The sequence below is a fragment of the Tiliqua scincoides genome, chromosome 7 (genome assembly GCF_035046505.1).
Source record: "Tiliqua scincoides isolate rTilSci1 chromosome 7, rTilSci1.hap2, whole genome shotgun sequence".
Classification (NCBI taxonomy): domain Eukaryota; kingdom Metazoa; phylum Chordata; class Lepidosauria; order Squamata; family Scincidae; genus Tiliqua; species Tiliqua scincoides.
The window spans coordinates 43998677-44025029 of record NC_089827.1 but is presented as its reverse complement, the minus strand read 5'-3'; the positions used below and the strand labels follow the sequence as shown (position 1 = coordinate 44025029).

The 26353-nt window shown below is 44.2% G+C and overlaps 1 protein-coding gene and 2 pseudogenes across 4 annotated transcripts in view; 2 read left to right on the top strand and 1 right to left on the bottom strand.

The window, feature by feature from the left end:
* Positions 1 to 26353, top strand: part of TMTC1 (transmembrane O-mannosyltransferase targeting cadherins 1) — a 165384-nt gene that overhangs the window by 5295 nt on the left and 133736 nt on the right. For 2 of the 4 annotated variants that reach the window (XM_066633815.1, XM_066633814.1), the window contains exons 2-5: positions 4568 to 4745; positions 10433 to 10506; positions 14440 to 14616; positions 15771 to 15977. In XM_066633815.1, the coding sequence (XP_066489912.1) occupies positions 4568 to 4745; positions 10433 to 10506; positions 14440 to 14616; positions 15771 to 15977 (636 nt within the window). Of the gene's footprint in view, positions 1 to 2734; positions 2811 to 4567; positions 4746 to 10432; positions 10507 to 14439; positions 14617 to 15770; positions 15978 to 26353 lie in introns of those variants that run through there. The other 2 variants (XM_066633816.1, XM_066633817.1) reach the window with 2 other exon arrangements.
* Positions 1161 to 1280, bottom strand: LOC136657666 (5S ribosomal RNA; annotated as a pseudogene).
* LOC136657870 (5S ribosomal RNA) lies at positions 11112 to 11233 on the top strand (annotated as a pseudogene).

The window sequence follows — 26353 nt, the reverse complement described above, 5'->3', positions numbered from 1 at the left end:
GTATGGTAAACTTTGAGCAAATTGGACCCTGTCAGTGCAGGATGTGATCTGTACAGAAGGGACTTCAGTGGAACATGGGAAAAGGGGGGTGGCATATTGGAGCAAAGGCAAATGGGTAGATGTGCAGCCTTATTGAGGAAGACGTAAGCATGTGATCAAGACAGAGGTCTTGATCTCAGCTGATGTTGTTCTTGAGTTCTTCAGCTGGCAATAGCAGGGACTTGCCAGGAGTTGGGGCAGTACCAGAGGCACACTAAGGAACAGGAATCGAGAGAAAACAAGGATGGTATGGTGTTTGTGTGCATGTGTGACTAACAGTTGGAACTTTCCTTGCTTTTTCCTTGAGTTTTGCTGTGTCTGAAGAACCGCTCATTGTCAGAATGATGAGGAAGACTATCTACCCATCTATCTGTAGATACAGTATATCTTTGCACTGTGTAACTATTGCTGCTTCTATTTTTTTTAAACCCACCAGATTTACTCTCTATTCTTGGCATCCCATCAGACCTCTTAATCCTGCCAAAAAATGTGTGATGACATTTAAAAAGTACATGATGTACATGGGGAGGAGGATTCTTTTTTTAAATTTTTGATCTTAAAAAAACCCCTGTACTGCCAGAGTGTATCAGCATTGTGATTCAGCATTTGTTCTATATTCACTGCCTACAGTTGTAAAACAACAACAACAACAAAAAAACGTTACATTTTGCGGGGGGGGGGGGGAGAACAACTGTCCCTTTTCCCCCCATCATGACATCTTCCCAGTGGCTGTTGCTGGGGTCTCTTTTGCACATCTTTTTCAACTGTGAGTCCTTTGAAGACAGGGAAGACGTTTATTGAAGACATTTATTGACTTATTTTGCTATGTAAACCACTTTGTGAACTACTTTTTCTTGAAAAGCAGAATATAAATGTTCTTAATAAACACTACCACAATAAGAATCTTGAAAGGGAATGGGGCTGGATGATTGTGGGGGGAGGGAAGAGTGCTACCCTTCTGCCCTGTCTTCTTGAGGATTCATTCACAACCTGTAATCACCTGGTTTGGAATCAGATGCAAATGGATGTAGAATGCTTTGAATAGCCTCTCCTAACCCCCAATTATAGTAATACCTTTATTGGTTGGTTGGCAGCCTTCAGTCCCAAAAGACTATGGTATAAGCCTACAGCACCCGGTATTCCCAGACAGTCTCCCATCCAAGTACTAACCAGGCCTGACCCTGCTTAGCTTCCTAGATCAAATGAGATTGGGCATGTGCAGGGTAACAGTTGCTGCAATACCAATATTAGGACTGACCAAAATATTAGGACTAACCAAAATAAATGACAGAGTCTCCCCCCCCCCCATTACACAAACTTGAACAGTGTACTGTTAGGAGGGTGGGTCATGGATACTCATCCCTAATTTTTTGTAGGTGGGGCTGACTTAGTTTGCAATCCACACTTACCTGGGAGTAAGCCCCATTGATTTCAATGGGATTTACTTCTGAGTAGATATGGCTACAATTGGGCTCCAAGATGTGTTGTCCAAGCTAGTCCAGAATTTTAACTTAAGCCCATTGTTTGGCCAAATCCTAGACACCAGTTATTCCTCAGACAGAGCTAGGCCATCAAGAGAATTCTTAAAATTCAATTTCTCTTAGTGAAGAAGACCAATGATGCTTCTGTCGGAAAACAAGCCATGCAACTTTGAGCTTATCTAGTACAGCTTTGGAAAACTTCCTAGCTGAGTAGCCAATAAGATATATAAAAGGTTTAATTACATGCTCTGCTAGTTATCCCCTTAGCTGATAACTTTTTAAAACATTTTTAGCTTATGGTGAGACAAAAACACTTCCTTCCAGATGCTTCAACATACAATGCAAATTAGAGTATTTTAATTTAACATTAAGGCATTTAGGAGGAAAGATTTAAAAAAAAAATACTGTAAGCTAAAAAGTGGCTTCCACTTGGTGATAATGTATTCTCCCTCTATATTGGGGAGGGACTTGCATCCAATGCAAGTTTGGGGCCAAAAGCAGCGCAGCCCAAGGCAAGGGGAAACATTTCCCCTTACCCTGTGTCACACTGCAGCAGCCTCAATGGGTCTACTTGGATCTGTGCCACCTGATGAGGTGGTGCAAATCTGAGTAGCCCGGGACTGCCCTGGGTTGCTCAGGAACAGAATGAGGATCCTATTGCTCCCTGCCCGACTGCCCCTGATAACACCTGCCGCCTGCCCTCCCCCCACTGCAAAACGCCTCCCTCCTGCTTCTCTCTGCCCTCCCTACACCCCCCTCCCCTAGACCCCTGTGTCAGCCAAGCTTGATTGATACAACTCTTCTTCTCTCCTGGGGTCCAAGGTGGCACGGGGAGGCCAGCACATGTCTGTGTGCCAGCCTATCTCCCCTCTGAGTGGTGCAAAAGTGCTTTACGGCACTTGTGCAACACTCCTGGGCTGGTGTAAGGGACTTGCTTTGGTCCAAGTGCAAGTTTGGATTGGGCCCTAAATAGATGAAGTATACAGTATCTCATCTGTTGGCAACAAGGGACAGGTCTGTGTTACTTTCTAAAAGCCTTTCTGATCCCCCTGCTTGCTCCAGTAAAGGTGCGCACGGTGCACCTTTTCCCCCTTTGCACATCTCTGTTGCTTTTTGCATTGGCAAACCATCCATCTCTTACCGGCCTGCATGTTGCCCATCATTTGGCTCTATTTCTCCACAGAAACAGGCTTAGCCAACTGGTAATGGATGGAATCTGAGGGAGATGGGAACAAGACATGAGTTATATCCTTTAATGACCCAGGAGAAAGAGCTGCACGTCATTTTGGGGTAATAAGCTTTGAACGGCATTTTAATATAATTGAGATAGCATGTAATTTGCCCATTAAGCAGTTTAATAGTTGGATTACATTTTCCGTTTTTGACTTATTTCTGCAGTCAAAGAGTTGTTTGGTCTTTCACCAGATTCTCAGAACTCTTGACAAACATAATGAAGATTGCAAAACTTTCCTCTGCTAACTTTTTAAAAGGTTAAAAAAATGTGAAAGAGAAGACAGTTGCAGCATCTAGTCCTTTTCTGGTCCCATCACCCATCCACTTGGCCTAACACTTGCAACACACACACACACACACACACACACACACACAATCAGTAGAACAAGAGAGGGGCTAGTGGCAGAATGGTGGGGGGGGGGGAATGGTGGCCATGGAACTGCTAGGAGGCACTCGGGGTCTTCAAGTGCCACCTGCACAATCTTTTGCCAACCTTCTTCCTACTTGCTTCCAGCTGGAAAGTTTGCTGCCAGCCTTGAGGGGCAGACAGAGCAATGCTCTTTCTTGCCCATCACTTGCAGTGGTTCTCAGATGAGAACCACTAAAGGTTAAAGCCTGAGGAGAGCCGTCCTGGATCATATGAAAGGTCCATCTAGTTCAGCATACAGCAGACCGAAAAGGATCAGCCAGTTGCCTCTGGGAAGCCTATAAGCAGGGCAGCTCTCTCTCCTGCTGTTGCTCACCATCAGCATTCTGCTGCTGACCCTGAGGTTGCCCAGAACCATCAGCTGCTGGTAGACGTCTCCTCCTCTATAAATCTGTTTAATCCCTTTTAAAAGCCATTTGAACAAGTGACTATCATCATATCCGTTGATTATGCATTCAGTGAAGGAGCCCTGAATTGAGTCCTGCTCTTTTGACTCTCATCATGTGCATTTTACTCCTTGAAGAACACTCTGGGGTTGGGGGTTGGGAGGGAGCCTCTGCTAATGACAGTTTGCTGATTTTTCCCCCCTGCAGTATAGGAACCGGCTTCTAGGTGCCTTGAAGCCATCCCTTCATCAGCTGCAGATTCTTGAGAGTGATAGGAACGCAATGCTCTTCTTTCCCTATACCAGATGGTCTAGGAAGCTTTATTGTTATTTGAGAGCTTTTAATCAAGGACTGCATGTGTGCAGCTACATATTAATTGATGGTGGTGTGTGTGTCTAATATTGTCAGTGCTAGATCCAGTAGGGGAAAATAACACAAATGAACTTTATCGCACACAATGTCACTCTTCCCATAAATGCTCTTTCCTTACAGAGCGAAAGTGCATCATTGTCAGTATTTCAGCATTTACATACTGTGCAGAGTGAGTTCGCTCTTTGTGTCAGTTTCTCCAGTTTTCTGGCATTTGTAATCTGGGGCGCTTCTGGAGAGCTTCTAGCTCTCTGAAGTTGTGGGTTCCAGCACTTGTGGATGTGGGATTGGTAGGCACCTAGGAGTAGCAGCACCCTGGATGTGAAACAGCCCACCCCGGCATCTCCTGCCATAAACATCTCCATCAGCAGGTTTGTGCGTTATTCTGTCTGCTGCCTTTGAGAGCAGCAGCCAGTTAGAGCAGATGGCTCGGTGGACCAGTGGCGAGATGGACCAGTGGTCTGACTCGGTATAAGACACCTTCGTGGGCATGTGTAACATGGCAATGCAATGTTTTTAGGCCAGTATCTTATTCGGCACAGACTTTAGTGTATGTGAATGATATTCCGTCCTGGCTGAAACCCCATTTCCTGTTCATTAGCCAACCTTGTTCTGTTTGTGCTTTCTTGCAGACTGAATATATGGCTGGCTGGTATGAATCCCTTCTATTTCCATGCCGTGAATGTAGTCCTGCACTGCCTGGTGACGCTTGTGCTGATGTATACTTCTGACAAAGCCGTTTTCAAGGACAGCCGCCTGGCTTTTATCACAGCCGTCTTCTTTGCTGTCCATCCCATTCACACTGAGGCCGTAAGTAGATGAAGCATTTCAAGAGTTTCCTTTCCTGTTCCGTGAAAGTACAAACACATTGCAATGACTGCAAAGCCCTCTTTTGCCACAGTAAGTGTGGCACTGATTCAATATAAGGCAGTTTCACGTATATGCCTGTGATTAGCGTAGTGCCCTTGCTTTGAAACGTCAGCAACAACAGTGAAAATAATCTGCATGGTTAAGACTAAATGTCATTCAATCTTTCTGACCACAATTAGCACACTAACGGCTTGCTCCTAAGCAGATTTACTTAGAAGTAAATCCCAGTTAGTTCAAGGGACTTTCTTCCAGGTATGCCTGTTTTGGATTATGCTGCAAATATGATTCTGAATAAGTACCTTAAACTTTGTTGCTAGGAAGAGTGTTTTTTGTTGAAGAGTGATGAGGTGCCGCTGCACTGTTTGAAAAAAAAACAACAAAAAAAATCTTGGAGTTGTCTGTCCTGCTGAGACATTGTTCTGCCTCTTTCTCTCCTCCAATATCCTCCCTCTCGGCACAAAAAGTAAACCGGCATTCAGAAAAAACTCTGAGTTATATTTATGTCTGGGGAAAAGAATAAATATTGCAACATGCTGTAGATTGGATTGTGCACACAGTTTTAAATTAGAAGCTCAGCGCAGAGCCGAAAATATTGATCAGTTAATCACTGTGACTAATTTGCAACTGAATGAAGCGCTGATTTTTCAAATGAAGCTGGCATCAGCACATCATGTGTAATAAAACATAACATTGAAATCAATGCACCTTCGGAGTATATATTGCTTTTGTATAGTGTTTTTTAGAGTGAAAGCACTTAACGTCTTGCGTGAACTGTACACGCTCCTTGTAAGGCAAGTGGTTTTATTATTCCCAGTTTGCAGGTGGAAGACCTACAGTGCAATCTTATGCATGTCTGCACTGAAGTAAGCCTCACTGTGTTCAGTGAGCCCCTAAGACTGCAGTCTTCTATATACTTTCCTTGGAGTAAACCCCATTGAGCACCATGGGGCTTCCTTCTGAGTAGACATGCAAAAAGTGGCACTGTGAGACTTGGAAAGAGAGGCTGGCCTAAGAGCACCTGGTGAGATTTGTAGCTTAATCTGTAACTTTGCAGCTTCCTAATTTGCAACTCTTGGCCGTGATGTTAGAGTGCATTGATTGTTCAGTTTCACACAGTGCAATATTTTTTATTCAGGAGTGGAAACCATTTTTCAAAGCCCAGGGAAAAATCAAATAATTTTTTTGGGAATGAAAAGGAGCCAGCCTTTTAAAGCAAAAAACTGAAAAGATGTTTCAGATTTTTAGATACCTGGACTGCTAGATCCAGGGATAGCACAATCCAGATGCTGCCTCAGGTACACTGCCTCTGTGCTGCAGACTTTTACCATGCTACTCATGTGCTGTCATCAAAAGTGGAACTCCCATACTTCTGGTTTTGACAACCAGGTTTGATGGTAGGAGGGGAATGATCCGCTTCTCGCTTAAGCAAGTCAGAAGCAGATCATTGGTCGCTTCAGCAGCTGGTTGGAATGAGGCAGCAGCAGCAGGCTTGGGGTGACTGGTCCCCTGAATCAGACCTCTGTTAATCTGGCACTGATACAACCCACTTCAGCTGGCCTCATGGATGGGCTGGCCCTGATTAGGCCCCTGAGGTTTTGTTCTGTTATGGGGCACAATCCTTTAGGAAGATCTTATCTCAAGGTCCTCCAAAATTAATAGAACCTATGCTAGAATACTTATGGCGTATTTTGCATCTCCTGGTAATTTCAGTGAGGCTTGTGAAAGACCTCCCTGGAGGACCGTGACCTGTCTATTAAACCAGAAGGTTGTGTCCCCCCCCCCAAGTTTGTAAGAATATGCCTCCCTCAAATCAAGATATGCCTCTCCCAAATTATGCCTCCCTGTGGTTTTTTTTAGCATCTGTGAGTTTCATCCTGGCCAAGTTAACACAATTATCATAAGGGTATAATCCTAACCTGTGCTGGAGCAGGCAGGTTGACTGGCAGGTGCTGTATCTAGCACAGGACTGGTGTGGCCTGGGGCACAACTCAGAATAAGGGGATTTTAGTCCCCTTACCCTGAGCAACAACAACAACAACAACAACAGTATTTATATACCGCTTTTCAACAAAAAGTTCACAAAGCGGTTTACAGAGAAAATCAAATATCTAATGGTAGCACCACAGGTAGCCCTGTGAGGCTACTCAGATCTGCTTCTGTAATTTTGTGGGCACAAATTTGAGCAGCCCAAATAATGCTGCTCAGGCTGGGTCCAGGGGTTGGGATCTGTCCTACACCACCATGGCCGGTCCCATTACCCTTTCAGTCCCAATCCTCCCCCCAGGCTGCCCTCCCCCTGCCCTGAAACGCCCCCTCCCCACCTCCATTCTTCCCTCCCTCCACTCTCTCCTACCCCCCTCTGCCGGACTGCTTGGGGTGTCACAAACTTACTGAGTCCTGACACTGCTCCAACTCAGCTGGGCCAGCACATGTCCGTGCCCTGACCCAGCTTGCTCCCAGTTAGCCATGAATGTGCTTTATAGCATGTTTGCGATACTTGGGAGGTGGCACAAGGGACTTGTGCTGGCTCAGGACAGCATTAGGATTGCTCTGTAAGTTTTTCAAACCCTAAATGTGTATTAATTTTCTCTTGCTGATGATTTGCTTCCTTTTTCGGAGGCTTTGTTCATGCAACAAAATGTTTGGGTTTGTTAAGGAAGCTGTGCTGTTCTTTCAACTAAAAAGGCCATCGCATTTCTTAACTGGAAAGGAGCCAGAGCTCAGTGGAAGAGCACACACTTTGCTTGCAGAAGGCCCTATGTTAAATCCTTGGCATCTCTAGCTCAGGCTGGGAAAGACCCCATCTGAAGTGCTGCCTGTCTACACAGTATAGAGCTGGATAGTCCAGCTCAGCAAAAAGGACCCTCTCCTGTTCTTTCCCCATCTCTTTCCATAAAAACGAATGCTTAGCATTCTATCATTTTCTGACCAAGAAGCAGAACTTCAGGCAAAGCCCTGCAGACAGAGGCTGATTTGGGTCCAAGCGTGTCCCGGGACTCTCTGCTCTTCTTTGTCCTCCATCTGTCAGTTTTTAGGCCTTAAACTTGTTTGCAGGTGACCAGGTGGTATCTTTGTAATTTAAACGTGAGCAGGCAACAGCCAGTGTTATTTATGAAGCATTGTAAATCACAGCTTGATCTCTCCAGGGCTCCCCTCTGAACCAGTCCCTTGCTAGATGTGAAAGCTTGAGGTGTAGGCAGGCAAGAGTGAAATGACTTGCCTTGCTGAAATTCTTTCAGAAAACATTTTTAAAATAATAACAAAAGAGGCCTTGAGTGCTTTCTAGATAACTTACTGAACAGCCTGCGAGGCAGTCAGCCAGTCTGTAAGAAGGATACCTTAAAGCTAGAAAGGAAGGGTTGGACATGGATACAGGCATGCTTTGAATACTCTCTCTCTCTCTCTCTCTCTCAAAACTCAAGGTAAGAACGAAGTGGCTTTAAAGCAAATCCTAGAACTTTGATGAATTAACTTAATTATAAACCAGGTTTCAAGAGTGGTGTTTTAATTTCTTGATATTTAGGAAGAGATAAAGCATTGAAAAAACATGAATAAATTATTAAGAAACTTGCCAGCGTAGAGACTGGGAGAACTCTGTGTGCATTCTGTGATTATGATTAACATTTATGCCTGAACTGGGAATTGTCTAACCTTTTGTTTGTGAAGTTTACCATCGTTCGGAAGGATTGTGGTAGCCTGTGGGGAGGACTTTCCTTTAAGACCATTTTTTTCACAGAGATGCTGCTATGTTTTTAAACAGCTTTGCCTCAGTATAGTAGACCTGCAGAATTATGAACATTTCAGGAGAGAAGATTTTATGTAGCCCTGGAGATTGTCCTTCAAATTCTCATTGTCCCTTTTCTTCCTTAGCCATGAAATATTGAACTAGTCTTAAACCCAAATTGCAGGTGCCATTCAAATCAGTGAACATAGCAGTAACCTGACAGCCTATTTAGAAAAAGTTCCCAGTTGATGGGACTGAGGGCCCAATCCTATCCAACTTTCAGGTGCAAATGAAGCCATAACACAGCCTTGAAAAGGCTTCTGTGACTGCCCCACCACTGCAGGATGAAGCACGCACCCTTTTGGCATAGCTGCACCAGTGCTGGAAAGTTAAATAGAATTTGACCCTGAGGCAGCAAACCTACATGCACTTAACCCAAGAGTAAGTCCCATGGAACTTTTGGCAGAGCCGTAACTAAGGCAGAGCCTGAGAGGCACCTGCCCTGGTTGCTCCACCAAGAGGGGACTGTCCACAGGCTCTACCCTAGTTACGGAGGACTTCCAAAATGAATGGGGCATGTGAAGTGGCCACAGCATGTGTCCTCTTCTCCGGGAAGAAACAGGAAGTGACTACCATTTCTCCACAAGGCAGTCACCTCCAGGTTCTACCCAGAGGAGGGGCACAGATCGCTTCACATGCCGCATTCCTTATCCTCTGGATGTTAGGATTCTCCAGAGGAGAAGGAATGGGGCACACAAAGCGTCCACAGCGCATGCCCCCTGCCCCCTCTTCCAGGGAGAACCTGGAAGTGACTGCCTGACCACAAGGGGTGTGAGGGCAGTTCCTTACAGGTTCTTCCCAGAGGAGGAAGCACTAGCTGCTTCGCTCCCAGCCTCAAGAGGAGAAGACGGGGTGTGTGAAGTAGCTGTATTGTGCACCCCTCTCCAGGGAGAACCTGGAAGTGATGTCATATGGTGTTGTGACATCATTGCCCCCAGGTGCCGGGGAGTGACGTTGTGATGTCACTGACTTAGACGCCGGGGCAGTCAGTTACGGCACTGACTATTGGACTGACTTCTGAGTAGACATACATAAGATTGTGCTGTGAGAATATTGAAGCATGATGAAGATGGTCCTGTCCACTGTTGTTCTCCACTTCCAGTGCCTCCCCCAGTGGCTCTCCCAATCAGGGTTTATATGTGTGTTTGTCACATTTACAACTGTACAGGAGGAAAAACAGATTGGGAGGCAGCCTGGGATGAGGAATGAATTAAGAACTCGGTGCCCATTCTCCACTGTTCTGCTTAAAGTCATAGCTCCTGAAGTTTTTTTCCCCCCCATCACAGCCTTGATATATATTGTGTGTAATATGTAGTTTCGCCCCTTGCACTTGTTTCACTGCTTTTTGATTTGTCATGAATTGAGAGTTTACAGCTAACCACAAAACACAATAGCCAGGACCAGTTCATCCTTGTGGCCAACTGAAGTGATCTCCTCAGGCAGCAAGTTGGCAAAGGGTGCCCTCTCTACTCTCTCTGGAGGCTAATTCCTTCTCCCTCTACCCTACTCTACCATCTTTCTGCCATTTTTTTTCCAATTGCTGTCTTCAGCATTGCATGGCTCCTAGAAGCCACTGGGCATGCATGCTCATTCCTCGTTAGGCCATTCAGTGTTTTTTTTTTTTCCCTTTAACTTTTTCTTTTAATTCAATTGTTTTAATTTACAAAGCGTATGTACTTCAGCATACCCAGTGAGTCTTTCAAGTCTGTGGAAACCATGGCCTCATTTGTAGGTGGCCCCATTCATCTTGTATACTGGCAGGTGCTCAATCAGCTGCTTTCTAATGTAGTTTCATTATTTAATTGCAGTTGTAACATGTTTTTCTTTTTCCATCTCTTCTTAGGTAACGGGTATAGTAGGCAGAGCAGATGTCTTGGCCTGTCTACTATTTCTGTTGGCTTTTCTCTCCTATAATAGGTATGGCTCCTTTTACGGTTATGATGTTTGTAGGGTTCAAGGGCAATCAATAAAAAATTGTGATTAGAGAGATCTATTTTATGTTGGCAAACTCAATTCTTTTCTTGGAAATCCTCCCACCCTTATGGGGTGAGGAGTGTCTTGAGGTAATTTGGAACACTGAAGCACCAATGGTGGACACTCTGGCTGCCTTCTGACTCCATATTCTCCCCTTTCAAATCAGCTTTCTATTTAAAAAGGCAAAGTTGTCATCGCATGTTTGCATATAATCCCTGCATATCATCCTTGCTAACTGGGCAAAGAAGCACCTTTTAAAGTGGTGTCTTCTTTTATTTAGCAGGGGAACACCGAAGTGCTAAAATTTTCAAGGGACAGCATCAGTTTTTTGACCATTGACAAGGCACACCATGGTGCTGGTCGGAGGCTCAAAACCCAAATTGCCCTACTAATAAAAGACCCTCCCCAAAGTCCCACGGCACACCCGTGAACCATCCGCGGCCCTCGAGTGTGCCACAGCACAGTGGTTGAAAATCGCTACCTTAGCATTTTAAAGGTCAGAACCAGCACCTTGAACTGCACCTGGAGATGTGCCAGCAGCCAATATAGCTGACATAGCAACAGTTACCCTGCACATGCCCAATCTCATCTGATCTTGGAAGCTAAGCAGGGTCAGGCCTGGTTAGTACTTGGATGGGAGACCACTTGGGAATACCGGGTGCTGTAGGCTTATACCATAGTCTTTCGAGACTGAAGGTTGCCAACCAACAGAGTTATGAGATATACCCCATACCTTGTGCTGGTCAGCGTACATGTGGGAGCATTCTGTACTATTTGAAGTCTTATGCATGCTCTGAGGCATGCAAGGAATTGTTGCACGGGCAGACTTCTGGGTTCATGCCAATATGTGGGAGGGAGCAGTCCTGTGCAGGCATCTTTTTGCATCACTGGCATAGCTAAGTCATCTGGCACCTGGAGGAACAAATTTTTTCACACCCTTCCGTAAGTGATTAGGCAGGCCTGTAAGTATGCACATTTCAGCAGGGAATTTGGAAATAATTGTGATGACATCACCACCAATTACTTTTGGGTTACAGTGCGCTTGGAATGCTTGCCTGCCACTCTGAGCAGCTGATGGCTTTTTAAGCTTATTTTTTTCTTCTTGAAAAGCAGGGGACAAAAAGCAAGAAAAGCACAGGTCACCCAAGAAATCAGTAACCAACAAAAAACCAGTGGCCAATTTGATGACACTCATACAACTGAATAAGAGATCATATCAGCTCTGTTAGCATGGAAATGAGAGCTGATTCATATTAACATCTTATCATTGCAGTATCGTAACACCTCCTTAGTTTTCAGAACAGTCAGTCTCATTGGTCGGTTTTGAGTGAAGCAAATCTGCTTTTTGTTAAATAAAACAGTTGTGTTTTCCTTTTCTGGTTATTTGGCTATAACTTTTGATGGATTACAGATGATTCAGTGTGGTATGTTTCATTGCATTCTGTCTTAAATTACCTATCAAATGACATATGGTGGTATTATTCATAAATATCAAGGGTCCACAATTTTGGCCACTATTGTCAAGCTCCCCGAGGCCTGGAACCTAGCTCCCTGGCACCAAAGTCCTGGTATCCGGGGCTGTGTTTCTCTATGCATCTCCTTAGCTACACCACTGTTTTTCATATAGCTGTACAGAGCACCCCTTCTGTTTTTAAGTGATTAGGAAGGCCTCGAAGTATGCACATTGCTTTCCCATTTCAGCAGGGAACTGTTGCATTAGGGGGCCATGTGCCTGGTCTAAGATCATTTGAATCCGTCATTGAACTGGCTCCACACTGAAATATCTAATCCTATTGAAGTAAGTGCTATTACATGGGTAAATAACAGCATCTTGCAATTACTGTAAATGCCTGACAAAATCTTTGTGCTGCAAGAAACAAACTGAGCTTCTGTGCTCTTAAAATATTTGGTTTCTGGCAATTACAGTAGCAGAGATTAATGGCATGCAGAGTGCTTACAGTTACACCCTTCAAACTACTTTTTTTATTTCAGGATTAAGTCTGGCTGTGTTTGTGAGAGGATTCTAAATCTTGCCCAGTATGTACTGTAGAAAGGAATCTTGAAATTTTTGAAGAGTGATCACTAATACAAGGGAAACATGTGAATGCTGGAGAAATCGTACGGAGAGGGAACAAAGTGAATGCTTTTTTTCCTTCTCTTGTAGCCAATGTTATGGTGTGACTAGTAGCTTGACTTGGCTCAAAGAGACCTAGAATTGGGAAATTCACTCTTCTAGCCAGCAGTGTGTTGTCATGCCCAGCACAATGAGGAGTTTCCATACTGTGCTGAAGCCTGTGAGTTGCCACAGCCCAGTTCAGGAAGAGAGCAGAGTTACTGGATTCCCTGTGCAATCTGTTGACTCCCTTCATGTACTTCCACTGTGCAACTTGCTGCTTGCATGGCTGCAGTGATGTAGGTAAGGGGGGCAGGGGGGTACATTGTCCTGGGTACCATACCTTGAGGGGGTGCCAACCTGAGTGGATCCTGAGTAGTCCAGGAGGGAGTCCTGTGGTTTGAGTAGGCTTGGCACAGCCTACTCTTGCATCAGACCATCTCACAGACACCCTGGGGGGGGGGTGTTCTGGGTGTCTGGCCCCCAGGGATGTTAACACCCCAGGGGGTTGTTAAAATTTTTGTGCCTCTGGGTGCCAGATCCCTTAGCTACTCCACTGCTTGGTTGCATGTTTGCAAGTGGCCATGGAAGAAGTGAATTGAAAGGTACAGTTCGGGTTTCTTAGGGGGTATTATTTTACTCTAAAGTATCACCAAGGATCAGTCCTAGTGACACCTTTTCTTCATTCAAGTTTTTCTTCAAAGCCCGTCTTTTCTCTGTCTTTATTCCCAGTGGGATCCAGCTTTAAGCGTGCAAATATTTGCATACTTTTCCCCACCATGCCCTTGTTTTCTCTCTTGTTTTCAATATTATCTGCTTTAGATTGAAAACTCTTTCAGGGCAGGGGTCTACTTTATGTTGCTTATGTAACTCTGGGCGCAATACAGCCTTAAGGCATGCTTGCGCCCCCTTGGGAGGAAGCCGGGCCAGCGCTCAGAGAAACACTGGCCTGCAGAGTCTGATGGAAGCCTCCATGCCAGCTTCCTCCAAGCACCTTGTGTCGGCATGGCTGTGCCATCGCAAGGAGCATAGGTAGGCGGGAAGGAGGTGCCGACGCAAGGTGCTTGGAGGAAGCCGGCGAGGAGGAGGGAAGGAGGCATTCCTGGGCAGGGGGAGGGAGGGCAGGTGGTGGGCGGACCCAAGGGCGGGTGAGGAGCAGGAGGCGGGGCTGGGATCTGGCACTTATGCTAGATCCCAACCACCATTCCCGGGAAGAATGGAGCCGCTCCACTCTCCTCGGACTTGCGCCATCTCAAGAGGTGGCGCAAGTCCAAGGAGACCCATAGGGGCCAGCGGCCCTTATCTGGAGATAAGGGGAAATGTTTCCCCTTGTCTCTGGCTGAGCCATTTATGGCCCCTATCCTGTGCTGGGTACAGTGCAAGCCTCTTATCTTGCCTGTTCCAGTGCAGGATAGGATTGCACCATCTGTAAGACATCATGTGCATTGTTGATGCTATATAAATAATAAATAATAAATGTTTCCATCCTATGCCTGTTGCCTTCTCCTGGTTCCTGTTTTGCTTCTCCTGTCCTGTTTGCTTCTCTTTTGCCCATATTTCTTTCTGCCTGTGCCTTACCACCCTACTGATTTAACAGAAGCGGTGTTTTAGCCTGATTTGTGATGCAGGAAATCCTGTTTATTAATGTTATACTGGGAAGAGGGTTTGTAATTTGAGGAGATGAAATCTGCTTAATAGACAAATGGAAAGAAAAGGCATTTATTTTTACAATTTGTTTCTCTTGCTCTCCTTCCATCTTACAGGAGCGTGGATCAGCTTTATGTTGGGGAACATTTCCCTCCCACTGCCTCTCTGTCCTTTTTGCTGCTTAGTTTATTCCTTGGGACCTGTGCAATGCTGGTAAAAGAAACTGGGATCACCGTGTTTGGTGTCTGCTTGGTGTATGACTGCTTCCTGCTTTCACAAAATAGGCTCAGTAGGTAAGTAAATTTTCATTTTTTTTTTCAAAAATAATTGTTTCCGCTATATCAGTCTTATAAATACCCAGAAAATTTACCTACCTACCTGTTCAGTAGGCTGCCTGCCTACATGTATTGTACCTCAACGATTCCCAAACCTTTTTGCCTGGTGGTTCCCTTAACCTAATGGGCCATTGGCCGTGGCTTCCCATTCGGTCTACAATCCTATACGTTGTAAAGGGTGAAAGTTTTTTTTTGCAAGAATTCTGCGGCTCCTCTTGCTGGTTTCCATGGCTCTGCAGGAATCCATGGCTCACAGTTTGGGAACCACTGCTGTATCAGTTTAATCACCTGTGATGCTAGATCTAATTCCAGTTTCAAATCCTGGTTTGTAAACCCTAGTCATACCATGGCTTCCTGGTACAGATGGCATGCAGAGCCATGGTTTAACAAGAGAGGATTCCCGAGTGTACAGGATGGGGGAGGATGGAGTATACAGTTCACAGGTTTTTTGGGTAGTTTCCAGAGGTCACATCTGGGAGGTCCTCTGAGGCTCTCCATCACAGGCCTGAGATCTACGGTGAGTCAGATCTGTGGATTGCAGATGTGCTGATGGTAAGGGCAGACCCATATTTCAGGTGTAAGTAGCTCGTGGAATTGGTTTCTAGCCTGTCACCTTCTGGAAGCTTGAAGGCCTATGGTAACCCCAGTTATTACTTTTTAGTGAACAAAGTTATTTGGCATTCTCATTAATATATAATATCCAACTGTTGTATTTTGCCGGGGTATTTGCTTCACTTACATGATGTAGTGATTTCAGTTTCAAATTTGGACTTGAGAGACTAGGTTCAAACCTCCACCCAGCCATGAAGCTCATCGGATATCCCCCTCTGGATGCAGTATATCCACCATGGAATCTAACAGTGGCCAGTGGCTCAGAGGGGGCCAGAGGCTGGCCAATGACCAGATAGAGGCATATGGGCCCTGGGCTGGGATTTGGAGACCCCTGGTCTTAAGTAACATGGGAAGAGGTCCTTTGGTGTGGGATCACTCTTGCACTACTCTCAGGCCGCACTGGTGCTGGATAAACACTGAATGATGTTGATGTCTGTGTGAATAGAAAGGAAATAGAATTCATTGTCTAATATAAGCATTTAAATTCTCTCTTTAATTAGAAAAAATGGAGGGGTGCACCAGACGATTGCTCAGCATCCTGCAGCTTCTCTACGTGCTCCATTGCCGTTTCCCTCATCCAGCAGGGAAAACGGGAAGCACCGTGTGGCTCACAAGGGGATGTGGAACTCTTGCCACCCTGCATTGCCTGAAGAACAGCAGCACAACAGCCTTTCTGTCTTGAGCAAAGCTGTATGGGCTGTACTGAGGTACCAGATTCAAACGCTTGTTCCGACGTTGAAATGCACACTGCTACTTCTATTATGACGACAAGCGAAGCATAACTTAGTGTAGTCATTTTCCAACTCTCCCAGACAGAGGTCTGTGCATTTAATGTGCTCATTTATTTTGGAAACAGCAGTTGTGGCGGAAGCTGTTTCATGATTGGAAACCAAGAATGCAAGCCATCAAGTTCTGCTGCTTTTTGACTTACTGTGGGGTTTGGGGTTGTAGAAAAAGGCTCAGTGGTTTGCTTCTTCTGCTCTGAAGGGACAGTGGTAAGGGGTCTCTGCAGTTTTGTTGGTACATTCAGTCTCCAGTTGGATGTAGCTGTTGAGAGGTAAGCAATGCTAGGCAAGAAGGAGCTGCTGCATAGAAATGTGCTCTGTGTGTGAGCAAATGTATACCATGATTTTCTCACTCAGGTGGACTCTCTCAATGGGAATAGTAATAGATGGCTGTGTGTCACTTGAATATTTATTTCACCCTATGGATGGAGCAGGGTGTTGTGCTTTCAAGTATTTATGCGTATTGCTTGCTAAATTTCTTACCCATCGACTGGTAATTGAGTTGTAAATAAGTCTTATTAGTCGTTATCCCTTTTTAATCCCTCCTTAATAGGGCGCAGTGCTGCTAATTGGATATGCTTGCTTTCTGATGCTGTGCTCTTGTTGTTGGGTGATCTTTTGCCTGATGCATTTGGTGATTAGGCTAGTGACTCTTGTGATCTCATTATGGAGCAGGACCATGTGTGTAGATTCTGGCTAAGCATCAATAAAAATACTGCCAAAATTAATTTCCCGAAAGGGAAATCATTGCAAGTTTACAAGAAGACAAAATTTGACTGTAACAGGCAGTTCCTTCTCAGAGGAGTATTTTAAAGTGAAGAATTTTCAGGCCATGAAGATGTAAACAGCCATAGAGTTGCATTAATTTAATTTTGCAGCAATCCATCTCTGTAAAAAATATTAGCTTGATAGAAATTAGACAAGAACTTAATCCAGGTTTTTAAACTCCTTTCTCAGGAAGGAAAAATTAAGAGCAGAACTTGCTGTCTAGAAAGGAAAATTTCAAATAAAATCCAGTTGGGTAGATCATAAAATAAAAAAACCAAAACAGTCCCATGTACAATATTTCAATCCGCTGATAAAATCAGTGTAAATGTCTTCTGAAGGTTCCGCCTGGAGGCAGGCTGTGCAGCATGGCCTCTCCCAGTTTGAAGAGACACTTGGCCAACAGACCGAGGCAAAGAGGCAAAGAAGGAAGGCCCATAGCCAGGGAGACAGACCAGGGACAGACTACACTTGCTCCCAGTGTGGAAGGGTTTGGCTCGGTCATGTTGTGAGAATGGATGATGGCCGGATCCCAAAGGATCTCCTCTATGGAGAACTCGTGCAGGGAAAGCGCCCTATACGTAGACCACAGCTGCGATACAAGGACATCTGCAAGAGGGATCTGAAGGCCTTAGGAGTGGACCTCAACAAGTGGGAAACCCTGGCCTCTGAGTGGTCCGCTTGGAGGCAGGCTGCGCAGCATGGCCTTCCCAGTTTGAAGAGACGCTTGGCCAACAGACTGAGGCAAAGAAGGAAGGCCCATAGCCAGGGAGACAGACCAGGGACAGACTGCACTTGCTCCCAGTGTGGAAGGGATTGTCACTCCTGAATCAGCCTTTTCAGCCACACTAGACGCTGTTCCAGAACCACCATTCAGAGCGCAATACCAGAGTCTTCCGAGAATGAAGGTTGCCAACTTCAAAATGTCTTCTAGTCATACCCCCCACAGCTTCCTTTAGCACTGATTTATTAGGGCGCTCTTTGTCCCAGCATGAGTGATAGTCATTTCAGCCTGTGAGAGCAGTGAATTCTGAATTGGTCAGCTCCCATTTTTTGCCTATTAGATAACCAATGTACAGTCAATTCTTGTTATCTGCTGGGTTTAGCTTCCTGGAAACCCCAGTGAAGGCCATATCTATGGGGTAGGGAGTCACTGATCATTGGGGTTAGGGGAAGGGGTAGCTTACATGCAAGCAGTGGAGACCCTCAAAATGCCAGCACAATCTTTTAAAATGGCACCCATGAATACCTTCAAGCGTGCCTCAAATTGCTTTAGGATGGTCATGGATGTCATGGAGACCACGGATAGTTGAGAACAGACCACGAAAGTTTAGTATCAATTCTGCCCCCCACAGATAACCAAATCTGCGGATAACAAATCCAGAGGCAGTAGGGATTGACTGTATTTTATAGCATTGTTTCATGCAACCTGTGGAGATTGTAAAATACCAGAACAAGATACTCCCTCTAATTGGAAAGTGGGAATGAGGGAGGGGATGGTGGTTACCAGCCAGAGGCCTCTGGAAGCACTGCTGCTAGTTCCATGCTCCCAATGTTGTGCCCATGCCTCTCCAAAACTTTGAAATGCCTCTCCTCCTTTTTGGCCACCTGCAGAGGAGATGGCAAAGATGAAGGACATTTTGACCTAGCCCTAAGCCCCTTTCACCATGCAGGTGGGAGCGGTTGCATTCTTAAATATTTCTCTCCCCACACACACATATGGAATCTTTTCCTTCATATGGAAAGCTAACCCATGAGGGACTTGGGTTCTCCTACCCCCGAAACCTGTGCTGCAGAGAGTGTACATAATTCAGAGCCCAATCCTATGCCTGTCTACTCAGAAATAAGTCCCTTTATAGAAAATGGAACTTACTCCCAGGAAAGTATGGTTGGGTTTGCAACCTCAGTTGCTCATATTTTCCAGGCATTTTAATGCAGAGAGATAACCCAGTTAACCACTTTTTTGAACATTATGCTTTACAAAAATAAAAGAAAATTATTTGGTACACTTCAGTTGACTGACAGGTTTATGGAGAACAATTCCAGTTCAATGGTGTATGGAAGTGTGGTTTCTAATGAGAATTAAAGAGGAGAGCCAGGTAGTTTAACTACCATTTTGTGACTTTACAAATTTCTCCTTTTACAGCCTTCCAATTATCATTTTGTAGTTAAGCTCTGCATAGCATGGTGACATTTTAATTTAACATAAAGCTAATAACTTGCTCTTGCTTCTTTCTGTCTTGCAGAAAGTTAACTTGTGTGTATATATGTTTATATTAAGACATTTTTATTCCATCTCTCCCAAACTTGAGATAGCTCACAACATTTATAGCTCACAACATTTACAGCTAACACATTCTCTTGTACAGAACAGGGCAAGGGAAATTCTGTTTACTTTGTTAAATCACTTGCTGGGAAGAGATTGCCTGCTGCATAGAAAGGGAAGGCTATAGGCCAGTGGTGTCACTAAGGTTTGTGTCATCCTGTGCGAGAACTTATTACGTCATCCCCATGATGGACCTAATCCTGTTCCAGACCATACAGAATAAACTACAATATCACACACACAGCCTACATGCAGTGGAATCACTAGGATTGGTGTAAACCCCATTAACGTTATTTATTTAAATATATAACAGTACAGGTAACCCAACAAATCAGTAGCCAACAACACCATTTGATGACACTCACACAACTGAATAAGAGTTATACTATTAACTCTGATACATGGAAATGAGAGCTGACTCATACTAACACCTTATTGGTTCCATGCTGTGTCATAATGACACCTCATTGGCTCTCAGAACAATCAGTCACTGGTCAGTTCTGAGTGAAGAAAATCCACTTTTTGTTACATAAGTCAGTTGCGTTTTGTTTTTTGGTTATTTGACTATAACTTTTGATAGAATACAGATATTTCAATGTGATTGGTTTCATTTCTTTCTGCATGAAATTACCTATCAATGATATAGAACATAATGGTATTATTCAAGAATATCAAGATTTTCACAATTTTGGCCACTAGTGGTGTCACCACCCAGAAGGTGTCACCTGGTGTGGTCTGCACCCTCTGCTCCCCTAGTGATGCCACTACTGTAGGCTTGTTAAGAACATGAGAGAACCCTGCTGGATCAGGCCAAGGGTCAGTGTAGTTCAACATTTTGCTTGCTACGGTGACTTACCGAATGCTTCAAAGAAACACATAAGCAAAACATGACGATAACTTTCCCCTTCTGTTGCTGGGAATACCCCAGCAACTGGTATTCAGAGGTAGACTGCCTCTGAATCTGGAGGTTTTGTGTTGTCATGGCTGGTAGCCACTGATGTGAATGATTCTCAGCCTATCAATTTGTCTGTTTTTCCTTTTGAAAACCATAAAACATAGTAGAATTCTGATAATCTGGTACCACTGGGTCTTAGATGGAGCTGTATTATTGAAAAAGTATCAGGCAGTGTACACTGATGCCTGAATCTTGCTGTAACAGTGGAGTCACTACATGCATACTTTACCGCCGAGATGCTTTGGTTGCTGCCAAGTAGCTTCTGTAGTCTTTTTGGTGAAACCATTATGAAACCAGGTGTGACCGCACCCATGCAGAGGCCAGCAATGTTGGGAGTCCGATTCTGAGCTGGGAGTGCTCCCAGACAATTTTGATGCTGGACAATCAGGTGTGCCAACAACTGGATGCTGGATTCCTGGAGTTTCACTGTATATTACAGATGTGGATTATACTCTGACCTAAGAATACTTAATCCCAAAAATGTGCCACTGGTTTCTGCGGCGTTTAGCACCAAGTAAGACGACCCAGGGTTCCAGCATCTGTTTTTGCTTCTATCTTTTCCCATCCAGATATCTGCTCAGGCACGCAAGCATCCTTTTCTCTGTATTTGCATGCCATGGTTAGGGGTCTAGGATCTCCAATAGGAGATCAGTGTTTTTGATGTGAGAAAGTACTGTAATGCAAGAAAGCATTTGTTAATTGGAGTGTTTGTTTTTTACAAACCTGTCCTAAAGCAACCTTGCCGATAGATCTGCAAACATGAACAGCCCATAAAATGGTGTGCTTGCTCACTAGTGTAAGCATTCCTGTGACAATAATTTTTGTAGCCTAAGGGGGGTGCTTTTTGGAAACCTTCCCTGTCTGTTCACCTACTTGCTTGCTACAGGTAACCAGGTGAATAGCTATTTACAAGGTAGAGGTGTAGAATTGAAACTTTTAATTTATCAGTCAGATTGACTGAAAAACCATTTAGTTAATTGAAGGGGTGCCCTGATTAACGAGAAAACATTTAATGTATAATTTCAGTACGGAAACTGCAAATGGCAAGCTTTAAAAGAGGCATTTCCCTTTCTTGCAGGAGGGGGTGTCTCTTCTAAGATGTTGCCTACTATGACATATGTGTGTGTACCATCTAAAAGCCAAGTACAGTATGCCTCTTTCTTCAGAATGGTTGTGTCTAACTGTATGAAAATTCATGCAAATGTAATCAATTACCAGCTTAAAACTCATATGATGAATCAACTAAGATGTCTTTAATCAGGCAACAGCCCTAATTATTTGGCTTAAATATGACAGCATGCTATGCTTCTCTGTTGAAATATCATTTAACAGCAATCTGTCTGCTGTTAAGGGACCATGACGTCATCTGGCACAGAAAGTGTTTTGGCGTTTCCTAGAGTTTAGTTGTTTTGGTCAGAATGATTTTATTTTCCTAGAGGAACAGGAAATTTCTCTAGCAAACCTCTGGTTTTCTTTACAACAGTGGATCATTTTCTCATTAGAAAAAAGGGCAGAGTTTGAGCAGGGAGCGGCTGTTGTGTTTCTACATAACTATTGATGGGATAATTGGGGATAGTGATATATGAGGAGTGGGGTTTTATGAGCTCTGGTCAGGAAGCCAGAAGTTAGAGGGCATTGTCTCCAAGGCTGTGGTCTCTATCTTATAGTTATTCTGTGCATTTGTAGTTCAGCTGCCTTTGATGGATGCTCTGTGTTGTCCCGAGGTCAGTAGGATCAGTTTGTTTACATTAGAGTTCTTGTCTCTGTGCCAGCATGCACGCACAAGATGTTCCGATATCTGCTTCTCCGCTAGTACCGGCACCAGCAAAACGGGGAGGGGGGGAAGAGAGAGAAGTGAAAATGTTGGAGGGAGGAAGCAACACAGCTGCAAGCCTTTTTGTAATTAAAGTTTCAAGACTCTCCATTTCCTGTGTCAAATGTTGCTGCTCATAACTTGAGGAGAGAAAGAAGCCTCCCAAGGGCACAGGTTTGCAGAGACTCTGACTCATCTCTTGAGGATTTTTGAGGAATTGCTTGTTAGCTTACTGCAGAAATATTGCTCAGGAACCTCTCCAAGTATTTTTTTTTTTTAAAGAATGTGATTGGAGTCTCCTTAGGTGTACTTTAGACTTGATACACATGCTCCCAAGTTGGGCTGGTGATTAGGTGGTACACAAGGACATTCAGTGGGGGGGGGGCATGGCAGGTGAGGCAGAACTGCCCCATCGTAATCCATGGGAAAGCACTGCAGCTGCCCCACCTGCTTACACCTGAGGAAGCAGGTGTAAGGAGAGCCTCCTCTGATGTAAGCAGGCAGGGTAGCTCTGGTGCTTTTCCATGGGCAACGACAGGGCAGTTCTGCCTCACCTGTACCCCACCTCCCTGGTGTTACAGTCCTCTCGTGTCCCAACTAATGCTTTAGTAGTTGATTGAAGTGAAGGCTGGTTCTAATAATTGTGGGTGGTGAGTTGAGGGCATGTTATTTTTGTATTGTTTTTGAGGCTTTTTTGATGTATTGTAATATGAAGTGAAAAAGAAAATATGAAAAATGGCAATTTTCTCTTTACATGAGGAGGTAGTATTTGTTTCTAGTATTTGTTTCTAGTCCACTCTTAGGAGTGGACCTCAACAAGTGGGAAACCCTGGCCTCTGAGCGGCCCGCTTGGAGGCAGGCTATGCAGCATGGCCTTTCCCAGTTTGAAGAGACACTTGGCCAACAGTCTGAGGCAAAGAGGCAAAGAAGGAAGGCCCATAGCCAGGGAGACAGACCAGGGACAGACTGCACTTGCTCCCAGTGTGGAAGGGATTGTCACTCCCGAATTGGCCTTTTCAACCACACTAGACGCTGTTCCAGAACCACCTTTCAGAGCGCGATACCATAATCTTTCGAGACTGAAGGTTGCCAACAGTATTTGTTTATTAAATTTATAAAGTTAATCCACACTTATTTGAATATAACATATGGCATCTATATTGAAATTTTGGTAATATACATATGTATTTAAATGTAATGGAGTAGTTGGGGGGAAAGGCAGATAATTAAAGACTTTGTCTTGTGCAAGAGTTATAGTTCTTGCACATTAACTTGGAAAGGCAATGGTTAAAATTGTTCGTGGTACCTAAACGTTTGATGATGGCACCTAAATAACTAGATAAATATTCCCAGGGCTGAATGTGCCAGTTATTACTGAGTGCCCTCCCAAAATGTTATAATTTTCTGGTAATTTTAATCCAATATGAAAAGACCACCCATCAAGGGCAACATTCCTATTCTTATTCCTACCTTTTTCCTCTTCATAATCTTCCTTGATCCCCTTTCTAGCTTTCTCCTGATCCCATTTATGTTCTCTTGCTTCAGTCTCTTTCCCTGACAATTTCATATGCCTACTACTATTTGTGCAGCAAACTTCTTCCAAAGTGCTAGTCTCAAGATAGTTTCCAGACACACATTCTAATTTTTAGATATGGTAAAGGAAGAAGTGACTCACACCGTCCCAGAGAAGACGTAGATCAGAAGGTAACTAGTGATGAACTGATTAGCAAATATTACAACACTGTTATATCAGTTCTTGGGGTTCCCATGTGTGCATTCTATGTGCAGTTCAAAACATAGGTTAGAATTAATATAAAACAGGCAAATCAAATTATCCAGGTCAGGCCCAGCTAAAACTTGGCAGCCTATGAGTACTGCCCTGCCTCCCCACAAACTTGTAAAAAAGCAGCAGCCTCTCACATGTGTGCCCCACGGTTGGATAAGAAAAGGGAAAGGAGGTGAGGCCAATTGCCTTCCCTTCCTGCACTACTGTGCTGGCCCTGTTTCAAATAAACAGGAAGAGTGGAGGAGGCAGTGAGTGGTGCTGGAGGAAGACTGGGGATGTTGCTGCCCCAATCCTCACTCCTTCTCAGCCAGGATGACCAGATACAATGGGGACACAGTGCCTACACTTTTAACCACCATATAGAAGAGAGAATTTTGGCAGGTGCAGCTTTTTAAACCCTTCCATGTTGAGCTGCACCTGCCAAAATCTCCTCTTCTATACAGTGGTGAAAGGTGTAGGCGCTTTGTCCTTCATTGTACCTGGTTACCCTGTTCTCAGCAAGTATCAGAGCCCCAAGTGGAGCAGCTCTGTTGGCGGTGGGGTGGAGTCGGTGCTTCTTAAACCAGTTTAGTGGGGGCATAGATGCTTAATTTGGGCTATTTAAGGTGCTGGTGGTGTCAGACCAAGAACTCTGACAGCAGGGCTCACACGATTTACTCTGTGCTACCACAGCAGCTCCCAAGCAAAGGGAATTTACTCTTTGCTGCAGTTCATCATCACCCATAGAACAGCCCAGACTGTTGGCAATTCAGCCCAGGTGACTCAAGGAACCAACAGCGGCTAGGTTTGCGCTATATACGAGTAAGTAAGTCCCACTCAGGGCAGCTTGACAATTGCTCCAGGCAGTGTAACTTGATAGAGCAATAGCAAAGACAACATCAGCCTGTGGAATCCATGGCCATAGGATATTGCATCACATTAAGAATTGAATATATGGAGGATAGGTTTGTATGTACTGGCCGTGAAAGTCCAAAGCGATAACCTGTATACCTTTTACTATTAGATTCTGGTGATCTGCCTGCTTCTGGACCCCCGTGAAGCATCTGTCTGTCATTACTAGTTGATAGATTGCAGAGCTAGGTATACCATCAGCTTTATATATCATAACAGTTTGTATCTTCTGTCTTAGGGAATACTGCCATGGTCCCAAAAGAGAGAGGACTATGCCAACTAACTTTAGGGTTTAATGTTTCTGCATTAGGTGCTTGCTACCAAAAAAATGACTTTAATGTGGTCAGTTCAAGAAGGACTCTTGCCCACATTTGGATCTGATCTGTTAGCATTTTTGTCTTGCTAAGAATTCCACAAAACAGTTCTTCCACAACTGCATATGGGCCAGTGATTGAATATTCTCTGAAAAATTCCCACGGATCACCAATTCTGAGGTCATGTTTTCCGTTGTTAAGCCTCAGTAGGAGTCCATTCCAAGACCATTGACCTGGAGGAATGCATGTTAGCAATTTCTGGGCAGTCTGGAGTTGTGCTCTTCAGGTTTTCTGTATACATAACAACAGGATGGGAAGGCTGAGGGAGCTACATATGTTCTGCCTAGGACCAAAATTTGGAGGGGATACACAGCGACAGTAGACAAAGAGGTAAAGATTGTCAAGTAGGTTTGACAGTAGACAAATAGGTTGTCAGAAGGAAGAATTCGTTCTCAGAATAGGACAGGTAGCAATGAGTTTAAAATACAAAGGTGTTGATTTAAATAAAATACAAAGGGAAATCTAACGGTCAGATTGCTGTAAAAATAGAATTGGCTACTTGCCAAGGTTTTGGACTCGCCTTTCTTGGAGGCTTTTGTACCCAAGTGTTGAGGAAAAAATTAGAATAATGGTTTTATTTGGGCAAAACTCTTAGAATGGAATAAAATAAGTGCTTTCGTGAAGGCAGCTGCAGAAATAAAGTCCACAGCAAAATGTGTTAATAATTAAAACAGCCCAGTGTTGAGCTAGTGAAACCAATGGGAACCACCTAATCATCATGCTGATCCAAGACATATAGGATGCTAAATAAAAGAGAATTTATGGTCAAGGAAAGGTGACCATGCAAAGTGATCTTGCAAGTCTAACACGCACATGAACTATGGTCTGTAATTGATCAGTAATTGATATTCAACGGCTGAATTATAGAGTCAACTGTTCAGCATAATTGTTATGACATATCTGATTATTTTGTCAGCAGTATCAAGCGAAGAGTATAATGTGAACGGCTAAAAAACAGTCATAAAGTTAGTCCATAAAGTTGTGAATCAGTAAACTAAAGAAAAGCAGCAAGAATGTACATAAGGTAATGGTTTGAAAAGGGGAGGTAGCTGGTCCCGTCTTGGGATTCGGGCTCCTCTCTAAACACGTGAAGACATTAAAGAGAATTGTGTTTTTTGGCTGCCAGTGTTTGTCTGTCTCTGTCTGTCTTTCCTGCAATCAGACCAGCACCCTATCTGCTGGACCTTCTTTTGTCCATAACACAAAGTTGGAAAATTTGTGTCTGATATTATTGAAGACGTGAATTTCTTATGCCATGCCAGGAATTGGCCTGCTGGCTTCCTTCCTGTTCTTTTTCTATGATTCTTTGCCTACTACTCTGATAACTCTGCAACAGCTATGCCAACAACCTGTCAGACTTTGGAAGGTCAAGTGGCCAGTGGCCTCTA